General features: G+C 41.2%; 1 protein-coding gene across 2 annotated transcripts in view; it reads right to left on the reverse strand.

Annotated features, from left to right (window-relative positions):
- The window catches only part of ptprub (protein tyrosine phosphatase receptor type Ub), a 167,057-nt gene that overhangs the window by 111,102 nt on the left and 35,728 nt on the right, over positions 1-20,227 (reverse strand). For both annotated transcript variants that reach the window (XM_069657127.1, XM_069657126.1), the window contains exon 2: positions 5,412-5,543. In XM_069657127.1, the coding sequence (XP_069513228.1) occupies positions 5,412-5,543 (132 nt within the window). The remainder of the gene's footprint in view (positions 1-5,411; positions 5,544-20,227) is intronic.

A 20,227-nucleotide genomic window follows, 5' to 3' on the forward strand; every position in this document is an offset into this window, starting at 1 on the left:
TGTTTTACTTAGGGCTTACATAATTGGGTCATAAAAACGTTAGCATATTAGCTGTATCAAGATTTCATACGCTACGTCTTTTTAGCTAGCAATTACTCTGTGACTAATTAACATTAATTCTGTGAGTTGCAGAAAATCCTACTGTCTTTTGCCTGGTTGATATGTTCCCGCATTTTGTTTGAAGATTGTTTTTTGGTAGAGACAACTTCTTTTTTACAAAGGCTAACTGATCTCAGTGATAGCCTATAGCCTTACATTTAAGCTAGCAGCTAGCTTGGAAGGTGTCAACTTTGAACAACGGAGAGTTGGTGGTGACTTGTCCGATCTGTCAGCTAAACCTTTAAACACATGATAACTCTGTTTTAAGCTTCATAAAATCGTGCCCCTTGGATTCAGAGTAAAGAAGATTGTGCTGTCAATTTATGAAGCTAATAAATTTAGCTTAAAGCTCCTGTGAGGAGTTTTTCACTGGTTACAAAACAGACTGAAATTGATTCTGATGCCTCTATATGAGCTACAAAAGCAACCCAGACCATCAGCGACAAGATTGATTCTTTTTAGTTATTTTAATGCCTGAAACCACTGGTAGGTGGTAGGTGTCAGACGAAGCGATTAACTGCACGCTGCCTTTATTTACATTTTCAAGGGTAAGTGAGTGATGCATATGACTGTTAAAGAAAGCAGGATTAGATTTTTTGTTAAAAACCACTACTTAAGCATGTACAGGACAAAATCAGCAAAGAGATAAGAGGTACAGCTCTGTCCACAGGCGGCGCCAAAATCAACACAAACTGAAAGTTCCTCAAAGCAGCTTTAAGCAGTAAAGCACGGAGCAGTCGAGCTGTATCATTTTGGCTGCATTATTTCAGTTTGTCATTGTTACCATGAGTGAAAGCTATGCAGATGTAATCAATAAATGCCTCTTTTGAATCTTATGATTATATTTTAATATCATTGTTTTAATATTAATGTCAGAGATATCAATAATGCAACATCCTAATACCTTGTCAATATATAAAAAATGCATGAGCAACTTTAAACGGAGACTTTTCATTGTCTGGCTGGTATTTTAAAAACAACATGTGCTTAATAACTTACTGCAAAATTCATACATATAAACAGCCTAAATGAATAATCTGAATACTGATGAAGGTTCATGCATTTATATTGTTTAATGCATGACTTTTTTTAACTGCACTTGCCTTCTCCGAATTAAATGAAAATCTACAGGCAATAAAGTATATTACGCATCGAAAAAAAGACCAAAACTAACCTTTTTTGAATCTACCATTGCGACCTTTAAAATGGGATTATATATTATATAGATATGGTAAAAGTAGACTTGCAGCAGGGAAAGGTGAAGGAGGGCAGTGTAACAGGGTATTAAACCAGTGAGGACGGCTGGTCAGCTCTGATAACAACACGCTCCTACAGCAGATGTATCTGTCTCCTCGCTCTGCCTCATCCTTTCACAGACCCAGATGAATCTCGAGCCGCTGTCAATGACACACACGCACTCATGGGCAGCCGGTCTGTGGTGTGTACGCCTGGGGCCAGGCAGGGGTGAGAGGTGACGGATAATAAAGGCCAGAAGATATGACAGTGTCCTCCACAGCCGACTGGTAGAGGAGGCTGGCGATACAGATGGAGGACTGTGTGTTTTACTGTATGAATTAACTCTGTTAAGGTCATTACACTGAGCCTGCTGCTACAATATGTCCCGATTGACCAGGCTCTGACCCCTAGATAAAGCTTAAAGCAATGCCTCATGTAAGTCTTAACCTTTTTGAGACCCCAGGTCCCATCCTGCAGAAGTCCCTTCATGTCTGAGGGCATTTCTTTGAGGATATATTGTGCTAGCAGCTAATAAAACAACCAATCAATTAACCTTGTAGTACCTAAGATGTACAAACACACAGATGGAGCTAGATTCAAGCCCGCAGCAGAGCCTTATTTTGAAAGTTACCTTCACTGCGTGTGCGTGTTTGCAGGAAACGTTTAAAATGAAAGATAGGGAGAGGGGGGGATTTGCAAGATTAGCATGCAACACATGGTGATAAAAAAGCAGTGGCATATTTCAACACTCTATTTCAGAACTGTCAGAGAATTTCTGTATGACTCAGCTGGAAACTAAAGCCTCAATTTCTGCACATCCGCGAGACATTTTTTGTCTGCTGAGGTGGATAACTGAGCCAGATTTGTGTCCTCACTGGCACAACAACAAACAGACAGCAGAGAGTTCAACTGGGAGCCTTTCCTAGCTCACGTGTATGTAAAAGTCTCTGAAATCAAAGAGTAGGCGCACAAATTGTTCTCTAAAGTCTTATGAACTACTATATGTGTGAAACAGCTGTACAGCCTTTTGTGGCTTCAGAAGGAGCTGCACTTTAACCTGCTGAAATTACTCCAGTGATGTCACTTAAGTCAGAGTCAGTTGGGGTTAAAGACTACAAGTTTCAAAATGAAATAACATCTGGGGTTGTGGAGTTACAAAGAAGTGAGCTTACCAGGAAGTGCAGCCTGCTCCTCACCTCTGCTTGAGGGTATTAGCTTGAGGCTAGCCGCTACTAGCATAACACACCTCATTCTCTGACCGAACTGTTAGCTGTCAAGCCGCATCGTGGGCAATGTAGGCATCAGGTTTTGACAAGGAAGAAGAATTGTGTCCCCAAGTCCAGCTAGTGTCAAGCTAAATTAAGGCTGTGACATTCAAGAAGCTAATGAATTAAGCTAGCTATTGTACTTACTGCAGCCACTTAGCTCAACTATCTACACTGTGGATGTGTGTTTTTGTTATCCCTTTAATTCCAATTTCGACAGATGAAACCACAGTCTAAAATGAGTTCCTAAGCCATCGTTTGTGGGTCTAAAAAAGGCTTTGTGTAGCACTTTCCATAGGCCATTTACTCTTTACACTGGGCCTGTTTTCATGGACAAGTGCTCTTGAGATTACAGTCTCTTCTTCTGCCTCTTCATGTCTCCTCTGCATGCATTCAAACATTCACAGTTGTGAAAAGAAAAAGACAGCTCAATGATTTTGTGTGTGAAAATGGAAAAATATTCAACCATGCTATAACCTGTTTTCCTCTCTAATCCCAACACTACTCTTCATGTTGTTTTTTAAATAGAGTTGAAACACAAACAGGAAGCCTTTAGTTCCTGTGGCTCTCAGTAGTACCAGGAAAGGGTTATTAAAACTGAGTTCTTTCAGCTGTACGCATGTTGGCAGACACAGCAGGCCAGATACGAGTTGTTTGCTTCTGATGGGCTGTTTATGTTTAAACCTGAAAAGGCTGCTTTCAGTCTTCATTGTAGTTAAGCTGGAAATGCATGTTTGACCTTTTTCTTTTAATAAGAGTTAGAAAACTACATCATTTAACAAGGTGGACGAAGACAGCAAGATATATTACCATAATCTCTTTCTGTAAGCTTTTTCAAGCCTTTAATGGATTTTTCATTTAAGGCCGACCTGATACTCTGTAATGGATACCGCAGCCGGCCTATAACTTTTCAGGCTGATAAATCTGCCTTTCAGAAGAAAAAAAACGAGTTACACTTGACATGCAGACACTCTCTTCTTTACAAGGTCATCATCCTGCAAGCTGAACTTCATTAAACCAGCGAGAGGAGTGAAGATTATCAATAGCAACCAGACATCTCCGATGTAATTCAAAATAGAGTGTTAAAAATGGGCCATTCTTATTAAGATCTCACCGCATTTTATCTCCCTTTTTTCCAGGACCATTTTCGCTTTCATGGGAACGGCAGTCTGTAATTTCTCCTGGGAGCCACAAGCTGCTGCTATCTCAGCTGTGTTTACTAATCTTCCCTCGACACCAGTTTCTCAGCCCCACAAAGTTAATACTGGTCCAATGTAAATAGCCTTATCTCATAAACTCTTGTTATCCCCCCACCTTGGCTGCCTAATGTGATACATGGTTAGAAGTCAACACAGGGGGATTAATTCAGAGAGAAGGGCTGAAAAACAGACAAGAAACAACACTTCCTGTGCCAGTGAAAATGTTATGATTTAACTAAGGAAGGCAGACTCTTGTCACTATCCAATGACACCAATCAGAGGAAGAACACGAGTTTTACGCTGCTTCTAATAAATGAAACTGAATTTGTCTCCTGCTTCTCAGAGCTGATCGATCGAGCCGTCTCATCATGTGCAGGTTACAGTACCTGCCTCACTCCACCTGTCTCACTCCACCTGTGCTACTCTGCTCCACTGGAGGCCCCAGATCGCTTTAAATGCCATGGCAGTAAGTTTTAATTAAACCCAAAGGGAAAAATATTAATTATCCCATCGCCTGCCGAGAATTGGCTGGCTGCTGCAGGCGGATTCTCCCTCGCATGCCGATGATGTGAAGGTGAATGAGGTGCGGTTTAAGAGTTTATGATAAAAATTTGGGATTTATCGAGTTCAGAATTATAATTTGATAAACGCCCGAGGACAGGAGGGAGTTTTAGTCCTATAAATCAAAATTACATCCAACACAGTTTTTTTTTTTTAAATCACTGTTTATCCCTGCAGGACATTTTTGACCATTTTCAAATGCTACTCGAGTCGATATTTACCAAACGGATAGAGTATTCCCAGAGGCCTCCGTGTATTTCTTTCTAAATGATCCACCATAATTGATTGTATCCCATCTCGTCATCTGTACTTATGTTTGTCTAAGCTTATCCTCTTTTTTAAACTGTCAAATTACATCTTCAAAGCACAAAAAATTGCTGCAGCCATTGAAGTTCTTTCTCTCTTTCATGGACAATGAACAATGAAATGCCTGCGTTTGTCATGGATTGGTCAAACTCACATTACCATATCATACACTGACAACAAAGGGAGCTCTGTTCCTGAATCACACTGCAAATTTTGAATGTAAAAGTACTTCAGCAGAGAGCCCACTGCTGCCACTGGTATTCCTGCTGAGGAGCTGAAACAGCACTCTTCTCTTTGTCAGATCCCCGTAGGTATTTGTTAATGCAGAGATGGAGGAGCGCCTTATAAACTATGCATGCCATCTCCCTCTGGCAACCAGCAGCAGAGAGGATGATGGCAGGAAAATGCTGGTTTCCATTAGTCCTGTGAGGCTGGTTAACATAAAATTATCCTTGGGGTTAGCGGGAAGCAGACAAATCTGGGGTGAGTGCTTCATTAAAGCTGATGCATAATGTACGCTGGACATCTATAAAGGCTGGTTCGCACACGGCTGCGATTTTTTCTGATATGTCTGCCACACTGCTTCATACTAAAGTCCATTTGTTATTTTAAACAAACAGAAACACAAACCGGCTGCAGGGATGCCTCAAAAATAGCTTCTGTTCTTGTGCTGCATGAACTCTTTGTGTTTAAGGGTAAGATTTTATACAGTAAAGTTCAAAACTGTGGGAGGGAGGACACTCACCCCGCAGGAGGTCAGAGCTGGCGTAAGGTGAGCTGTACGTCCGAAACAGCAGCCAATCAAAGTCATCCTCCTCCCCCTGAGTGAAGTCACACAGGTTGGGGTCTGAATCCTCCTCGAACGTGCAGCCTGCCGCTGAAATAAAAAGTAAAATGAAAACATTAATTTAACAGAAATCACAGTTTTTATTTTTTACCAACTAAGATGTCTTTATTTTGAACTGAACTTGAACCACTGCCAAACCAAGCCAGCCACGATGAAATGTGCCCTACAGCCACATCGACCACCTTCCCACTCTGTCAGACCAAAGCCACGACCTGTGTGTACTACTAAACGTTTTACCACCAACAAGACATCAAGGCCTTGAAATGAAGCTCTGACCAAGGTTTAACATTAATCATATACTGTTGAGATGTTGCCCTGCTGTGGTATGTAAGGCTGCACAAGGGTTGCCATAAAAAATTCATCAGTCAAATTCAGTCATTGACACTGGTAATGAGCCCTGTCAGACAAATATTCCACTGTGATTTTGTTTTCAGGTGATGATACAAAAATACTGCGAAACATTTACAACAGATTGTCTGCACCAAACACTGAATCGGACAAGCAAACATTATCAGATCGAAGGAGCTATACAAGGTTTAAGGCTTTTAACAGTGTCAGTAAATACCGGGCATTACAGTATGATACAAAACGAAACGAAACGATATGATCTGGAATGATACGGAACGATACTTTATGATACAATACGGTACGGTACAATTCTAAGTGATTGGATATACTTTATTGTCCCTGTCAAAATTGTACAAAACAAAATATGTTCTCTAATAATATAATATAATATAATATATATACCATTTATGCAATGAGCTCTAATAACTCCAGACTGGCACAATAGAGCACAAACCCTGGCACAAACAGTAATTGCCCCTGCACCTGAGGAAAATTACCCCATCTCATAAAACACTCACAAACAACACTACATACCCCAAACAAATTCACAAAGGCATACAAACAGTAATAACATTTGGGGGAAGCGGGCCCCCTGGGGAATGTAGTGATTATCCTAATACCTCACAACCTGCTACTCCATGCGCCAAAAAGCTAATTTTTTCAAATGATATTTAATAGCTGTGGCTTTAATGGCCCTTGGGTCCTGAATAATGTGCTGCAGTCGCTGCTCTCTGCATCTGTTGCCATATTTCACATTAGTCCATCGGTGTGAGAATTACAGTGTAACAGTGGGCAGTTTGAACAGCCCAGTCATAAGACCGGAGCCTGTGTCAGTAATAATGGGAGTAGGACAGCAGGAGATGCGACATGCTAATGATAGGAATAACCATGAGCAAGCCCTGAAGGTGACCCCTGTGGTCTGCAGCTTTATCGCGGCTCGTTCTTTCCTCTAATCTGCTATTAAACAAATGGTCTCAATATGACGGGCTGCAGACTAAAAAGGGGGGGATTTATAATTCACTGTTTTACTGCCGGTGCATAAGCTTTCAATCATTAACAGGTTATTGCGATTGTTGCACTGGTTTGGTAGGTTTGGAGGACCCAAGAATAGAAGAGTATGGGAGCAGCAATCCTAAAATGTATGGCTGCATAGTTTGCATGTTAATAAGCCATTCTGAGAAAAAATAATCTAAAGATGTTACAGAGTTTGCCCCACATCAGTTTTTAAAGTTGGCCTCTAAAAAAGCTGCTGTGCGGTGCTGCTTCAGCTTAGCTGGTGGAGCAGACGCCCCATATAGAGAGGTTAAGTCCTTTGGTGCATGTCTACCCCACTCTCTCTTCCCCATTTCCTGTCAGTCTTATACTTTCTATTAAAAAGGCCAAAAGGTCAAAAAACAAATCTATAAATAAAATAAATGAATAAAGCAGTTATAAATATTAATAATACATAAAATATGATTAAAATTGGCCAAGTTTTTCCGCTTTTCTGATTTAAATGAGAAAATATCTGACTAGAAAAAAGTGAAAGACCAAGAATTCGATACCAATTCCAACAGTAGTCAATGCTACAAACACATTGTGGTTGAAAAGTATCAAGGTGAAACCCAGCTCTTGTTTTTGGCCGTCACCAAAATGCTTATTTTTGGTAACAGAAAGATTAAACAGTAACAGTTTCCTTCCCCAAACCTGGCTGTGCCTTCAGACCATGTGCTCTTGCTGTGCTCTGTGACAATATGTCATCAAGGTAAACACAACCTTTATACCGTGCCATGCTGCTCTATGGAAACACATTTGCACCTTGCCAGAAGGCAGCACGAGTTACCAAAGAAAATGAGCAAAGTTGTGGCTCTTTGGTTTAAGTTGTTACATTTGGTCTGAGGTGTTGAACTTTTTCCAGACGCTGCGTTCACTGCAGCACACAGTGTGCCCACAGCCAACCTATTAACTCACGCTTGCACCTCGAGTGATGATACGATAACAGCGGTGAATATCCACCATCGTGTAAGCTCGGTCCGCTGGGTGATAGCAGCAGCAGAGGAGGGAGTGTGTGTTTCTCCCTCTGGGTTTGATTTATGGCCCCGTGCTGGGCTGTTACTGCACAGATCTGCTGCTGGGGCCAGGGGTTAATTGTCCCGCACTGGGGTCTATTTCTAATAGAACATCCAGAGATATGGGACCTGACACATCCAAACGCCGGCACTATATTATTCCCCGCTGCTTCGGTAAATGAAGCCTGCAGACTCCTCCTCACAAAAGTCTCATCATCCAGAAGAAGGAAGGCAGGACGTGAGGCCGGAGCTGCAAGGGAATGTCATCTCCTCACAACGCGGCGGGACAGATCCAGCTCATCCATCATGACAAACACACTCCCTCCTCACCTCCTTCACTGGGCCAATGGGTGTGAGGGGGTGTCAGCAGCCATTTTTTACCTGAATAATTACAACATCATTTAGTGCAACGACCAGGGCTAAGAGAGTTAGCTGATATAAATGAACCCCCATTTATAACACTGATAATCATTAATTTTATTGCTTTTAGCTGCCCAATGTAACTTCTTTGTTCTTAAAATGTTAAATTCGTTGTTAAAAAAAATACAATTTGACAAACAAATATATTAAGTAAATGGAATCAGTAGGGTCATTTTTTAACAATACATAAAAGATATAAATATGACAGGTAGGGTGTACTGAAGGCTTTATGTATTCCAAATATTCCTGAGTTTGCGCCCATGTGTCTTAGAATTAGGTGTGGTCAGGCAAACGGGTGGTGCGTTGCTATCTTGAGGACGCAGAAAGCAACTGCACCACAGACCAAGAAAAACCTGGTCTAAAGTCTCTTGTCTATAGCGCAATATGTTTCTGCTAATGAGAGGGCGCATTAAGGGCATTTATCGGCAAGTTCACGCAAGTCTCTGCTTGTCACTCACACAAGGGGGACACACAGCAGCGCTTCAACTCATAAGGAACAAGCAGTGTGTTTGCAGATACATTGAAATGTTTGATTCATGTTACACCAAAAACACACCTAAGAGTAATCCAGGGATTTAAGCCAACCTCGTTGCGCCTTGCGCCTCTGTTTGCACCTTGATTATGCGCCACATAACTAGCAAAAGTGGGTCAGACAGGCCGTAAATCACTTAGCGCCATGTGCTTTAGACCGTGTGCTGTGCGCCATCCGCCGCTAAGCCCTGGGCCTTGATTGAACTCTAAATATAAATATTTTACCCAACAGAATAAATTTATTTATTATCTACGGGCAGTTTTCATTCAGGAAACTTATAATTTAAAATGTAAAACTTCGAGAAAGATTTTGAGTGGCTTCTTTGTTCTGTTTGAGACATCACCTGGGGAATAAATGAATAAAGATCCCAATAGACACAATTACTATTAAAGTGTTTGTGAGACGACTAGTGTCTGATCTCCAAGCCAGGTTTGTGAGCATGTTGAATGTTTAAGGTCGGCCTGCAGAAAGAACACGCTGTGACTGTTTTCAGAGCGAAAAAGAAGACGCGTTAATCAGATTTTAAAACCAGTCAGGAAGCACTTCCAATTTCAAGGATGCGAGAGAAGGAAACAAAGCATCAGCGTGCTATGGTTTCCAGTAGATGATGAAGATGATGATTTACAGACTCGGGGAGAAGAGATTTTTGTCACTTTGTGGTTTAAACAACATTTTAACTCATAAACCAGAACACCTTCAGATCCACACAGTGGAAGTGGTGAGCCATACTTTGTCAGACGTCGGATGCAGTCGCTCCTCTTTGACTTCATAAAGAAGAAAGTGTTTACCAGACACTCCAATTTGCCACCACAGTCACACAGATACATAAGAATAAAAAATGTTCCCCTACTTTTATTTGTGCACTTAATCAAGGCGGTGACTCTCTCTGTTGGTATCAGTTGTTACTTGTAGCCCTGTGTGTTAGAGTTGGTATCTCTCCCTCTGTTTACTTGTATAATCCCCTTTCCTTGCCATCTAATTAGAGTGTCAGCTATGCACAGAGAATACTGTCAAAGTCTTTGCTTATCCCTGTATTTGCATATGTTTTAAGCATAAGGACCCTGGCTGAAGCTTATTTAAGATGCTACTACTTTGACAACTTTCCTCTTGGATAAATCAAACACAGCACAATAAAGTGAGGATGGATTTAGAGAAGTGTCTGAGAACTACTTCAACAGTGTCAACAACAGTTAAGGTAACGTTTTAAATTAGAGCCTCCGTGTGAGAGTGGACGAAGTCTAATCTGAGAATAAACTCTTTATCTTATAATATTTCAAAGTAAAAGACCGATTCGTCATTAAAGAGTAATCATTTGATCTGAAACGCTGCAGATGAACTTTAAAAGATTGAGCACAGTGAGCGAGCAGGAGCAAACAGCAGTCTGACACCACAGGCGAGCGCTTATACAGATTGTAAATTAGTAGAACTTGTTTGAGGACCAGCGTGTTTTACAAACCTCTCACAGAGATCATGAAGAGGAGGAAGTGAGGATACTGGTGTAAATACACACTAGTGATATGAATGGAAGTAAGTATTGTATGTAAGTGACTGGCAATTCTGGGCCTGTCGACGAAAGCTCACTGGAAGCACTGATTCAAGCAATATCACAAGAGAGGGAGGGATGTACTGAATATCATCACGGCTGTGATTCGGTATATTCAGTACAACATCACAACCTCCAGTGTGATATGTCTTTCACACAACAGTTATACAAGCAGCAAATAGTAGTAAAAAGTACCACCACCAACCCAACTAGTTCCACAACTTAACTGACACTGGGCTGTTGCCAAGCAACACAAACATTCTCCTGCACTCTGTGCCTACATGTTACCACAGATCAGCTGTTTTTTATCATGTACATTTATCTGTAGGTTTTTAGTGATCATCAACCAGTGAAATAAGAGTCTGCTGTGCGATTCAGAGGTACCAGCTCGATTAATGTAGACACACACGGTCTGCTGTAACGTCAATGAACAGTATTCAGAACACCTGGCTGAGGCGGAGTGATACACACAGTGAAAAGACCCAGTGATGTTGTTCTCTATATCAGCACTCATGGAATGCCTCTAGTAAAATCAGATTACTTGTTACTGTTGTATAACAATAAATATATATATATATATATATAGTCCCTTATATGCCTCTGCCCCCATATAAAGTAGGGCTGCACAATTAATCACAATTACATTGTGTGAGCATTCCCAATAAACACATTGCAAAAGTCTGAATTTATCCCAATGAATGAGAAAAACAATTTTATGTAAACAAGATATGCTTTCTCCCTTAGCATGTGTACATTGACCTATTGAGCCCTGGGTGTAATGACCATGCTTTCACACCTTTTGGTTTGTGGATCGATTTTGGATTCATGTTGCAAACACAGGTATTGTATAAACAATAGAACAGCAGATAGAGAGCAACTAGAAGAGTACACTGTAATATTTGTATTTATCTGTATATTGTTTTTGCAATATTGAACAACGTGATCGCAGAGTTTTCTCACATCGCGCAGACCTCGTAGAGTCCAGAGCTGGAATATGATTTGAAACAATATAAATGATCTGCAACATACATTAAATCCACTATAAGAACACTTGACACAACAACACTGATATATAAATGTCCTTAAAAATGCCAATAGAGATCATATCCATGGATTAAATAACAGAAAGAAACACAGCAAGTGAAATACAGATGTTTCATCACATTAATGCCAAAACCATTTTAAAAAATTGGCATGAATCGGTCCAGCTCTTTGATTTGCAACATTCTGCAAAACATTAAAGAAGAACTTTAGCCTAATCTCTGGTGGTGAGCAAAAGTTTATAGTCTGAAATGAGATGAAAAGTATTCATAACGTTCCACATGCTGCTGTTGTTCTTTGTGTCATTGTCAGCAGACTCCTTTATAGTCCCGTTATATAAAGCACCGTGAACAGTTCAGTGCTGATGTTTAGTTTCAATTGACAATCAATAATGTTGTGCTTTTAAAGGAAACTTCAGACTGCTTTCAACTAGAAGTTTGGCTCCACTATAGAGATTCATGTCGCTCTTATTGACTTGCACTGCACCTGCTGCAAGTTACCAGCAAGACTCTCAACACTTTTAGAGTGAGAGGGGTATTTGATAAGTCTAACCCATTCTGCATAACGGTTTTCATTCATAGACAACTTTTTTAAACTGAATAAAACAGTAGATTTATGTATCGAGCTGAATCCCAAAGCTGTTGGGATTCGTTCACATCCGCTCTCTGGTGTGTGGTTGAGTTTATGTTAGTTGTTGCAACATTTCCAATTTTCCTTTGTTATTTTCCTAATTTGCAAATGAGTCGTACACTGAGCTGGCTACACGCTAGCTTGTAAACACTTACATAACCACCATGACGAGCAGGAAGTGTTGCACGATTTGTCCGCCTCCTGTTACTCTTCTCCATTATGTTTTGCAGACAAATATCAGAGCGGTAACAATCGTGTAATGTAACTCTTTGAATGGAAGCACATCAATTTAAACTATTCTTTTAACACAGCGGTATCTTTCCCGTGAAATTTCTCGGCTCTGCGGCTGCAGTCGGTGTTTGGCACTGAACATGAGAGGTTCGCATCAGGTCTCAGCGGAAAATAAATAAATCAGACAAAGTGTGGAAACAAGTGATGAACACACAGCTGTGCACTCTGGTGGTCCAGGAAATCAAATCCTCCTGTTGTTATTGTCTGAAATTGACAAAAAAAAAAGAACTGGAAATGCCTCCAAATTCCAGGCAGAGAGCGAAACACTTCCTTCATCTCATTTATTACAGGAAATGTAAAAGCTGATGTGTCTGCAGCAAGAAACCATCCACAACCTTTGCTTTAATGTCAACAGCCTGTGCCTTTAATTATGTGGCAGTCAGGCTGGATAATGAACACCTGAACCTGTGAAGTCACCTGGGAAATGTAGTGCGATGATGAGGCACGGATGCCTGTCGAATCATCATCAGCAAATGGGAATCAAAGCGTGCTGGGAAGTCGGCCCGTACCTGAAAGCCTCTTCCACTCCGCACAGAAAGCCTCGTCTGAGTCGGGGGTGACTGAGTACCCTGCTGGTGGGGGTCCAGGTGGGAACGGGTGAGTAATACTGGAAGCAGTTAGGGGGAGGAGAGTGCTTTGATTTGCATTGCAGTGAGTGTGGTGCGATGCATCAGCAGCACAGACAGGTATATTTATTCTCCACAGAGGCTCTCCTCACCAGCACTCCCCTGGCTGCCTCTGAAAGCCATCCATCCCCACACCTGAATACGCAATGAAATCATCTCTCGGCCTCCTCGGGCATTAATAACTCAACCCTGCTGCCTGGCTGGATGTGCCCGGTCACACAGACAGAGAGCCAGGGAGCAGATTGATAAAAAAGAAAGAGTTGGGGGTGGAGAGCGTGTACAGTAGAGGTGAGGAGCTCCGGGGAAGACGACGCTGAAATATGCCGGAACAGAGCATCTGGAGGAGGAGAAATACGGGACTCCATGAAAATTAATGGCATGAGGAGGGGAGAGCAGACTGAACCTTATGGTTCCCTTTTTTTAAGGTAGGACCCTCCAAGCGATATAAATATTATCTTTAGAATCTCCTCTATACTTAAAATAATGCACCCTAGCCAAATGTCTTTAATAAATAGGACAGTTAACTAAAAGAGTGTGAAATTACCGTTTGATTCAACACTCATTGTCACATTCCTGATGGGCCTTTTTGTTTTTGTCAGCCGAGGGAATCATCTTGTTCATCCCATGCTTTCTTTTTCTTGTCAAAACCTGCAGCCTACATTGCCCACAATGCAACTCAACAACTGACAGCTGGGTCGCAGATTTTGGTGTGTTATGCGAGCAGCAAGTAACATAGCCTCAAGATGAGGAGCGGGTTATCGGTCTGTTAAGCTTGTTCCTTCAAATGCCAGACACAGAGACAGAAAAGTCGCAGACTCTAGTGACATCACTTAAGGCAATTTGTGACAACGTTTTTCATAAATACACAGCAGAGCAGCTGTTTACAGTTAACCTGTAGGCAGACTTTAAAGCGTAAAAAGTTATTAAAAGTAAAGTAAAGTAGTAAAAAGTAAAAAGTAGTGGGCCTTTCTTTGTGGACTTTGCATGTTCTCCCCGTGCATGAGTGGGTTCCCTCCGGGTACTCCAGCTTCCTCCCACAGTCCAAAGACATGCTCGCTAGGTTCAATGTCGACTCAAAAATTGCCAGTAGGTGTGAGTGTGAAAGGTTGTCAGTCTGTCAGCCCTGAGATTCACTGGCGAACAGTCCAGGGGGTACCCCGCCTCTCGCCCAATAAAAGCTGGGATTGGCTCCAGCCCCCGTGACCCTGAACAGGATAAGCGGTATAGGTAATGGATGGAAACTGTAACTTACATACATATATTAAGGTCCATATCCCAAATCCCAGATTCTGAACTGTATTATTCTATTTGGTCGTGTGAATAAAAATACTGTAAGAAATGTTAGCTGTGTCTCAATCCACGGGCTGCAGCCTTTGAAGGAGGCGGTCCACAGAGGATGCTCCATTCATAGCCTGCCCTTGCGTCACCAAACGCTGCTCCTGTCGCCTAGCAACAGGTAGTTTGCGGGCTAACTAGCTAGCATAACTAACGTCGCGTAACTTAACCTCTTATTTTAAAGATAATTTGTTTCGAGGGCCCTTTAACCAGCCTTCAACGCACTTCTGTGACGCAATCAGCCTTCAGATGCGGCTTTAGAAGGCTGCATCCCCTGGATTGGGACACAGCTTTTATGTTCAAAAACAAACATGGCCACCTCCCAGTGACCCCCAACTCTCTCTTCTGGAGGAATTTAAACAACTTTCCAAGCAGCTGTTTGACCTGTTATATCTTTTTTACTTAATTCTGCAGGTTTATTGATATAAAACTTTAATAATGTCCAAAAAAATCATATATTAAGAGTTTGTTTACTGTTGCAAAAACAGAGCAGGGCTTCAAAAAGGAGAAAATCAATGCCTGGGTTTTAGAGGGTATGCAATGTTTTCATATGGCACCCAAGTTGAACAATAGAAGTAGAAATAGCAGCACAAACACATTAGCTCATTAGCTCTTACACATTCAAGTACAACCACACGAACTCTCAAACTTAAGGTGAGAGCTACTAATGAGAAATAACAGACTGTCCGCAGGTGTGATGTTTTATTCTTTTAAACTTAAATCAAACTTTGGGATGAGAAAAGTTTCACAGCCTTCTCCCCTTTTTGACCCTCATCTCTTCCCCCCCCCCCAAATTTCATATTGTGAATCAAATAGAGCTCCACAGTTCAGAGACATTTCCCCTTTCATCTTCAGAGGGTGAACAATGACACAAAGGCTTCCTGCAGCTGTAATCCTAAGATCCCCGTCAGCTGCAATTCATCTTGAAATTAATTTTTCCTTCACTTTAAAGGGCCGGCGTAATATTTCATCCTGGATGGTGAGGAGCTGATAAAAGTATCTCAGATGTCAGAGGAATAAGAGTCAAAAATATTGTTCTTCTGATGCGAGTCTCTCCGTGCTATTCTGAGGGCAACACGAAGGGAAAACAAGGGCGCTAAGACGAAAGCAATCTGAGCTTGTTGTCTCCTGTTTCTGCTTCTCGGAGAAGAAAGAAAACATCAATTATTCCGCTCGTCTGTTCCTGTGGGGTTCGGGGAGGGGGGAGGGGAAGCCTCAGTTCACACCGCTGATAAGGAGTTCATTTTAATTATCCTTTTTTTTCTCTAACTGTTGATCTATTTTGAGTTGGTGACTTTTCTCAGGTATAGGACTGCATTTCTGAGCGCGCATCAATCACATCAGTCTCCACTCTGCGTTTGCCTTCACCTCCACAGACGGTAAGATGTGAGACACGAGTGGATCGTAACACAGAAGTTTCAAGGGCAGAATAACGAAGCGGTTTCATTAGCAGGCGGCATTTAAAACATCCGTTTCATTTTAAGCTCCAGTTCCATAAGTGCTCTTTTACATTTGAGAGACATAAAGGAAGTCATTCGCTAATGTAAGTTCAAAGCGAGGGAAAAAATAATCGCAGTGTTTCTGTAGAGCCAAGTGAAGGACTGTAAGACGCGCGTCTCTTTGCTGAAACAGTTTTTATTCCAGTGGAGGACTGAGACACTGGAAGCTTTGCATGATATATGACATGAATCATGAGAAATACTATATTGTATGGATGAAGCATATTGCTTAAGCAATTAATCACTTAGTTGATCACCTTTAAGTTGATAATTGGTTAAATGTTCTGGTACATTTGCTGCGTTCAGCCTCTAAATTGTGACTCTTTGTATGTTGAGTTTGGGTTTTAGTCTACAGTCCGATAATGAATCTAGAGTAAGGATTTTGCACGTTATTGTCATGAATAAAAATAAACTGAATATCTTAACTGATGGTCAGAAATAAAAGGATTTTGAGGAGGCCATCTTTGGCTTTTGGAACCTCTGATTGATTTTTTATGGGATTTTTTTTGCCGACAAGGGCAATCACACTGCAATGGCCCAAACACTTTCCATTAGAAGAAATGCATTAACAACAAGCGCACTGCAAATACAGAAACATTGCAAAATCATAAACACATAAAAACCCAGAAAACACAACGGAAGTGCTCCCGGCCAGTAGGGGGCACCAATTTGCAATTTGTTTTCTGGGTTTGTGTGTTTATGATTTTGCATCGTTTCTGTATTTGCAGCATGTTTTTTCTTCTGCAGCGCGTTTCTGTCGTCCTTTGTTTTGAACTTTTGCATGCGTTTTTAAATTGGCATCTTTTCTGAATTTGCAGCCTGTTTCTACAAATGGAGATCGTTTGGGCAGTTGCAGCGCGATTGCCCTCGTCAGCCACCACACCATCAAAACCGAAAACAAAATCACACGTATCAAAAACCCAAGATTTTGAGGTTTGACTATTTTAATTCAGCCTTTGCAACCTCTAATGTCTCCTTAACTTGAATTGATGAATATACTATTTATTTTGGATTGCTTCTAAAGCTTTATGTAACTTTATGGGAAGTTCACTCTCAGACAGGAAGCTGATGTTTGTTATTTATTCATTTATTTATTAGTTGCCTTATTCAGATCTGAGATGATGATTTTTGCAGGCTTGCAGCCACTTCCTGGTTAAGATTTTTCTTCTTTTTTTACAAAATGTTTGCCTGATGAAGGCCTAGTACCGAAACGTTGCCAATAACTGTATTTTACAAGTTAGACAGTGCAGAAGTTCGATTGCTTCTGATGGATTCATTCCTCTCCTACGCACGTCTTATGAAATAGATGTGTCAAGGATTTCTGCACTTTCTAAAAAGTCAGAAAAAACTGCAGATCGATAAATAAAGACAATCATTAGTTGCAGACGTGTTTTGGACAGACATGCAGTTTCAAGATGTGACCTTGAGTCTTGTGATGGCTGTTTACACTGAGAAACAAACGCAGCCTGCACAGCCGGAAAGACTTCAAGATTTATAATCTGAAAGAAAAACAAGGCCAGAGCTACAAACCGAGTTCTCTTACACTTCAAAGTTTTTTAATTTACCAAGAAATAAAAGTCACTTTCCACCACTCACCTATTCTCTGGAATTTCTATTTCATATTTACAGATAGTTTGCTAACAGCTTCTTCTCCACAGAGCACATGCCAACATTGCTTTTAATCCTGACTCTAGTGGTCCTGCAGCAGCTCGAACATATTTCTAAGTGTTGTTGAATTCATGCCATCAGAGTTATGAAAGCTACAAGTTTTGTTGATGTGATCTAAAATATGTATCTTCGACCCGTTGAATGCAGAAGAGAAAAAAATCCAATAATGGAGCCTGGTGGATTTCAGATATTTGCTGTGAAAAACTCACACTAACAGGAGATATGACACACGCTTGCTCAAGAAATAATTGATGCCTTTAATTAGATACTGATGAGTTATGACCTTATAGTTTTGATTCATATCCAACCTCGTATTATGAGCCTTATTATTACATTCCCTTCAGTGCATATGATGTAATTCAAGTGTGCATATTTGATGGTGAATGTATTATTTAGAAGCGCACCAGCACTGGCTCCAGGTCCTTGGTTAAAAAGGGGAGATTGTGAAACGGTGTTGACTTGAAATGTTCCACCTGTTCACACTTCTCGTGCGTTGTTGAAACCTCACAGCTAAAGTAAATATTTGATTCGTTCACAGGCAGCAGACAGTTAGAGAGAGAACAACTTCCTGGTCTGTATCAAACCGCCTGCAGTCTGGTGATTATGAGCATGAAGGGACGACCTTAACATTAATTTAAAAGTCATGAGTAAAGTGTCTGCATTCAGTTTCCAAAATTATCAGGCGAGCTAACAATCTCCCACACAAGCCTAAAACACAGACTCTTATTCTGACCTCACAACTACAGCGTGTAACCCCTGACCAGCTGAGCCGACTCTATTTGACTGTGCATCCTAATCAATCCGCCTGTATCGTCCCGACTCGCTGGTGTCTATCAACTAAGCTAAACCACATACTCCATAGCAGCTTCACCGCTCTGCTGCCTGTCAATTCAGCTAACACAAAGGCAGCCAATTGCCGTCTCCGCAACCTGCAGCCTTTCAATTCCTGCAAGCCACATATAGGATCACATGAAGGGAGGGATTCAGGGAGTATTTTCAGTTCTTCCTCTTCTCTCTTCGTCTTTAATCCATTGTTCCTGTTGTGCCTGTAGCATCAGACTCGCATGCTTTTTCGTTCTCTCATTCTTTCTCCATTTGGCATCAAAGAGGAGGAGACAAAGGGCACGTAATTGTACCCTTTTTAAAGGACCTTTCTGGGTAATTAATCCCCGATCTGGAACCAGTCTTAAAAGGTTTACTCAACTGAGAAACATGACCTTTGTTCTACGGTGTTCAAACTGCTGCTGCGAGCACTTAAGAAGAACAGAAGTCATCCGCACAGCAACAACACAGGAATGCATGGCTGATATAGTAAAATACTGTTTCTGTTGTATATTTACGGCGTTGCCTCATGCAAAAATCCTGCAAGCTGCGTCGAGTGCAAACACCAGAAGTGAAAAACATGTGAAGCACTTGAAAAATTATGTAAACATTGAAAATCAGGAAGCGTTTACAGGCAAGTGTTCCTCCTAAAGCAGCCAGGATTTTAATTGCTGAATTACCAGCTGACAGAGAGAAGGAGGCGTAGCATCATGTCTGATGAATCTTTGCATTTGTGTGGCGTATTCTGAAGCCCCTCACACTTAGTTTAAATTTTCAGGTTTTCTCTTAAACTATTAAAAATTCATGACAACAGAAGCAGCAATTAAAGCTTAAGATGGGGGAGCTTGCACATTTATAATTTAGTGCAACACTTAGAAGCTTCACCTGGACATTGGGGGTATGACAGCAGCACATTTGATTTGGGCACCAATATACATGACATCACCTTTTCTAAATTAGCCCCACTTAGGCTGCCACGAAACAGTCAAACAAACCATCAGTTTTCAATCCACAGTCGCAGAAAAAAAAACCCTGAAATTCCTGCAGCGTTGCCTGCCGAGACTTCCCCTTTAAGAAAGACGGCCTTGTGTGTAATGTCTGCATGTGACGAAGGTTTGGGCAGGTTTGTTATGGGAAGAGAGTCTCTCTAGTGGTTGGCTAAAAGATAAGTCCAAGAATGGACAGCGGACTACACACCACATATTTTCCATGTGTTAAGTAGAAAGATCCAATGCAAGTATAGAGGTTGTAAAATAGGCGGCATTGTGTTTGCTTTACTGTAAGTATAAAGCACCTGTTTTATGAAAAAATGCCAAGACGTCTCACAACCATTCGTCACCAGTAAGTTAGTTAGCTTGTAAGCAGCAACAAGCACCGCTTGAGCTAACTGAATCAATGTTAAAAGTTAACAACCGGTTAAGTATCAGTGAAGTTTAATTTAACATGCTAATCTATCTTTGATGCTAACCAGGATAATGTAACAGACATTGGTTAGCTTGTTAGCAGCTACAAGCCATGCTTAAGCTAACTGTATCTGCCTAAAGAAACCAGAACTCTTCTAACATGGATTTGAGGAAGCAGAGCTTGAAAGGTAACAGTAGGCTAAGTATCAGTGAAGGTTAAAGATGTATCATGCTAGCTTAGCATTGATGCTAACCGGTATAATGTGAACAGACATTAGTTAGCCTGTTAGTAGCTACAAGCAAGGCTAAAGCTAACTGATTCAGCCTAAAGAAACCAGATCAGTGAAGGTAAAAGATTTATCATGCTAGCCTAGCATTGATGCTAACCAGGATAAAGTTGACAAAGACAGAGGAGTCAATGATGGTGAGCTGGGCTGAACAAAATGGTCTCATTGCTGGTTGTTTCAATACATTCAGAATCACTGCTGCTTTGGCTGTTAGCGTTGTT

This window comes from Semicossyphus pulcher, unplaced genomic scaffold, assembly GCF_022749685.1.
Source record: "Semicossyphus pulcher isolate SPU_LCO1_2020_fin unplaced genomic scaffold, fSemPul1.0.p SCAF_9, whole genome shotgun sequence".
Classification (NCBI taxonomy): domain Eukaryota; kingdom Metazoa; phylum Chordata; class Actinopteri; order Labriformes; family Labridae; genus Semicossyphus; species Semicossyphus pulcher.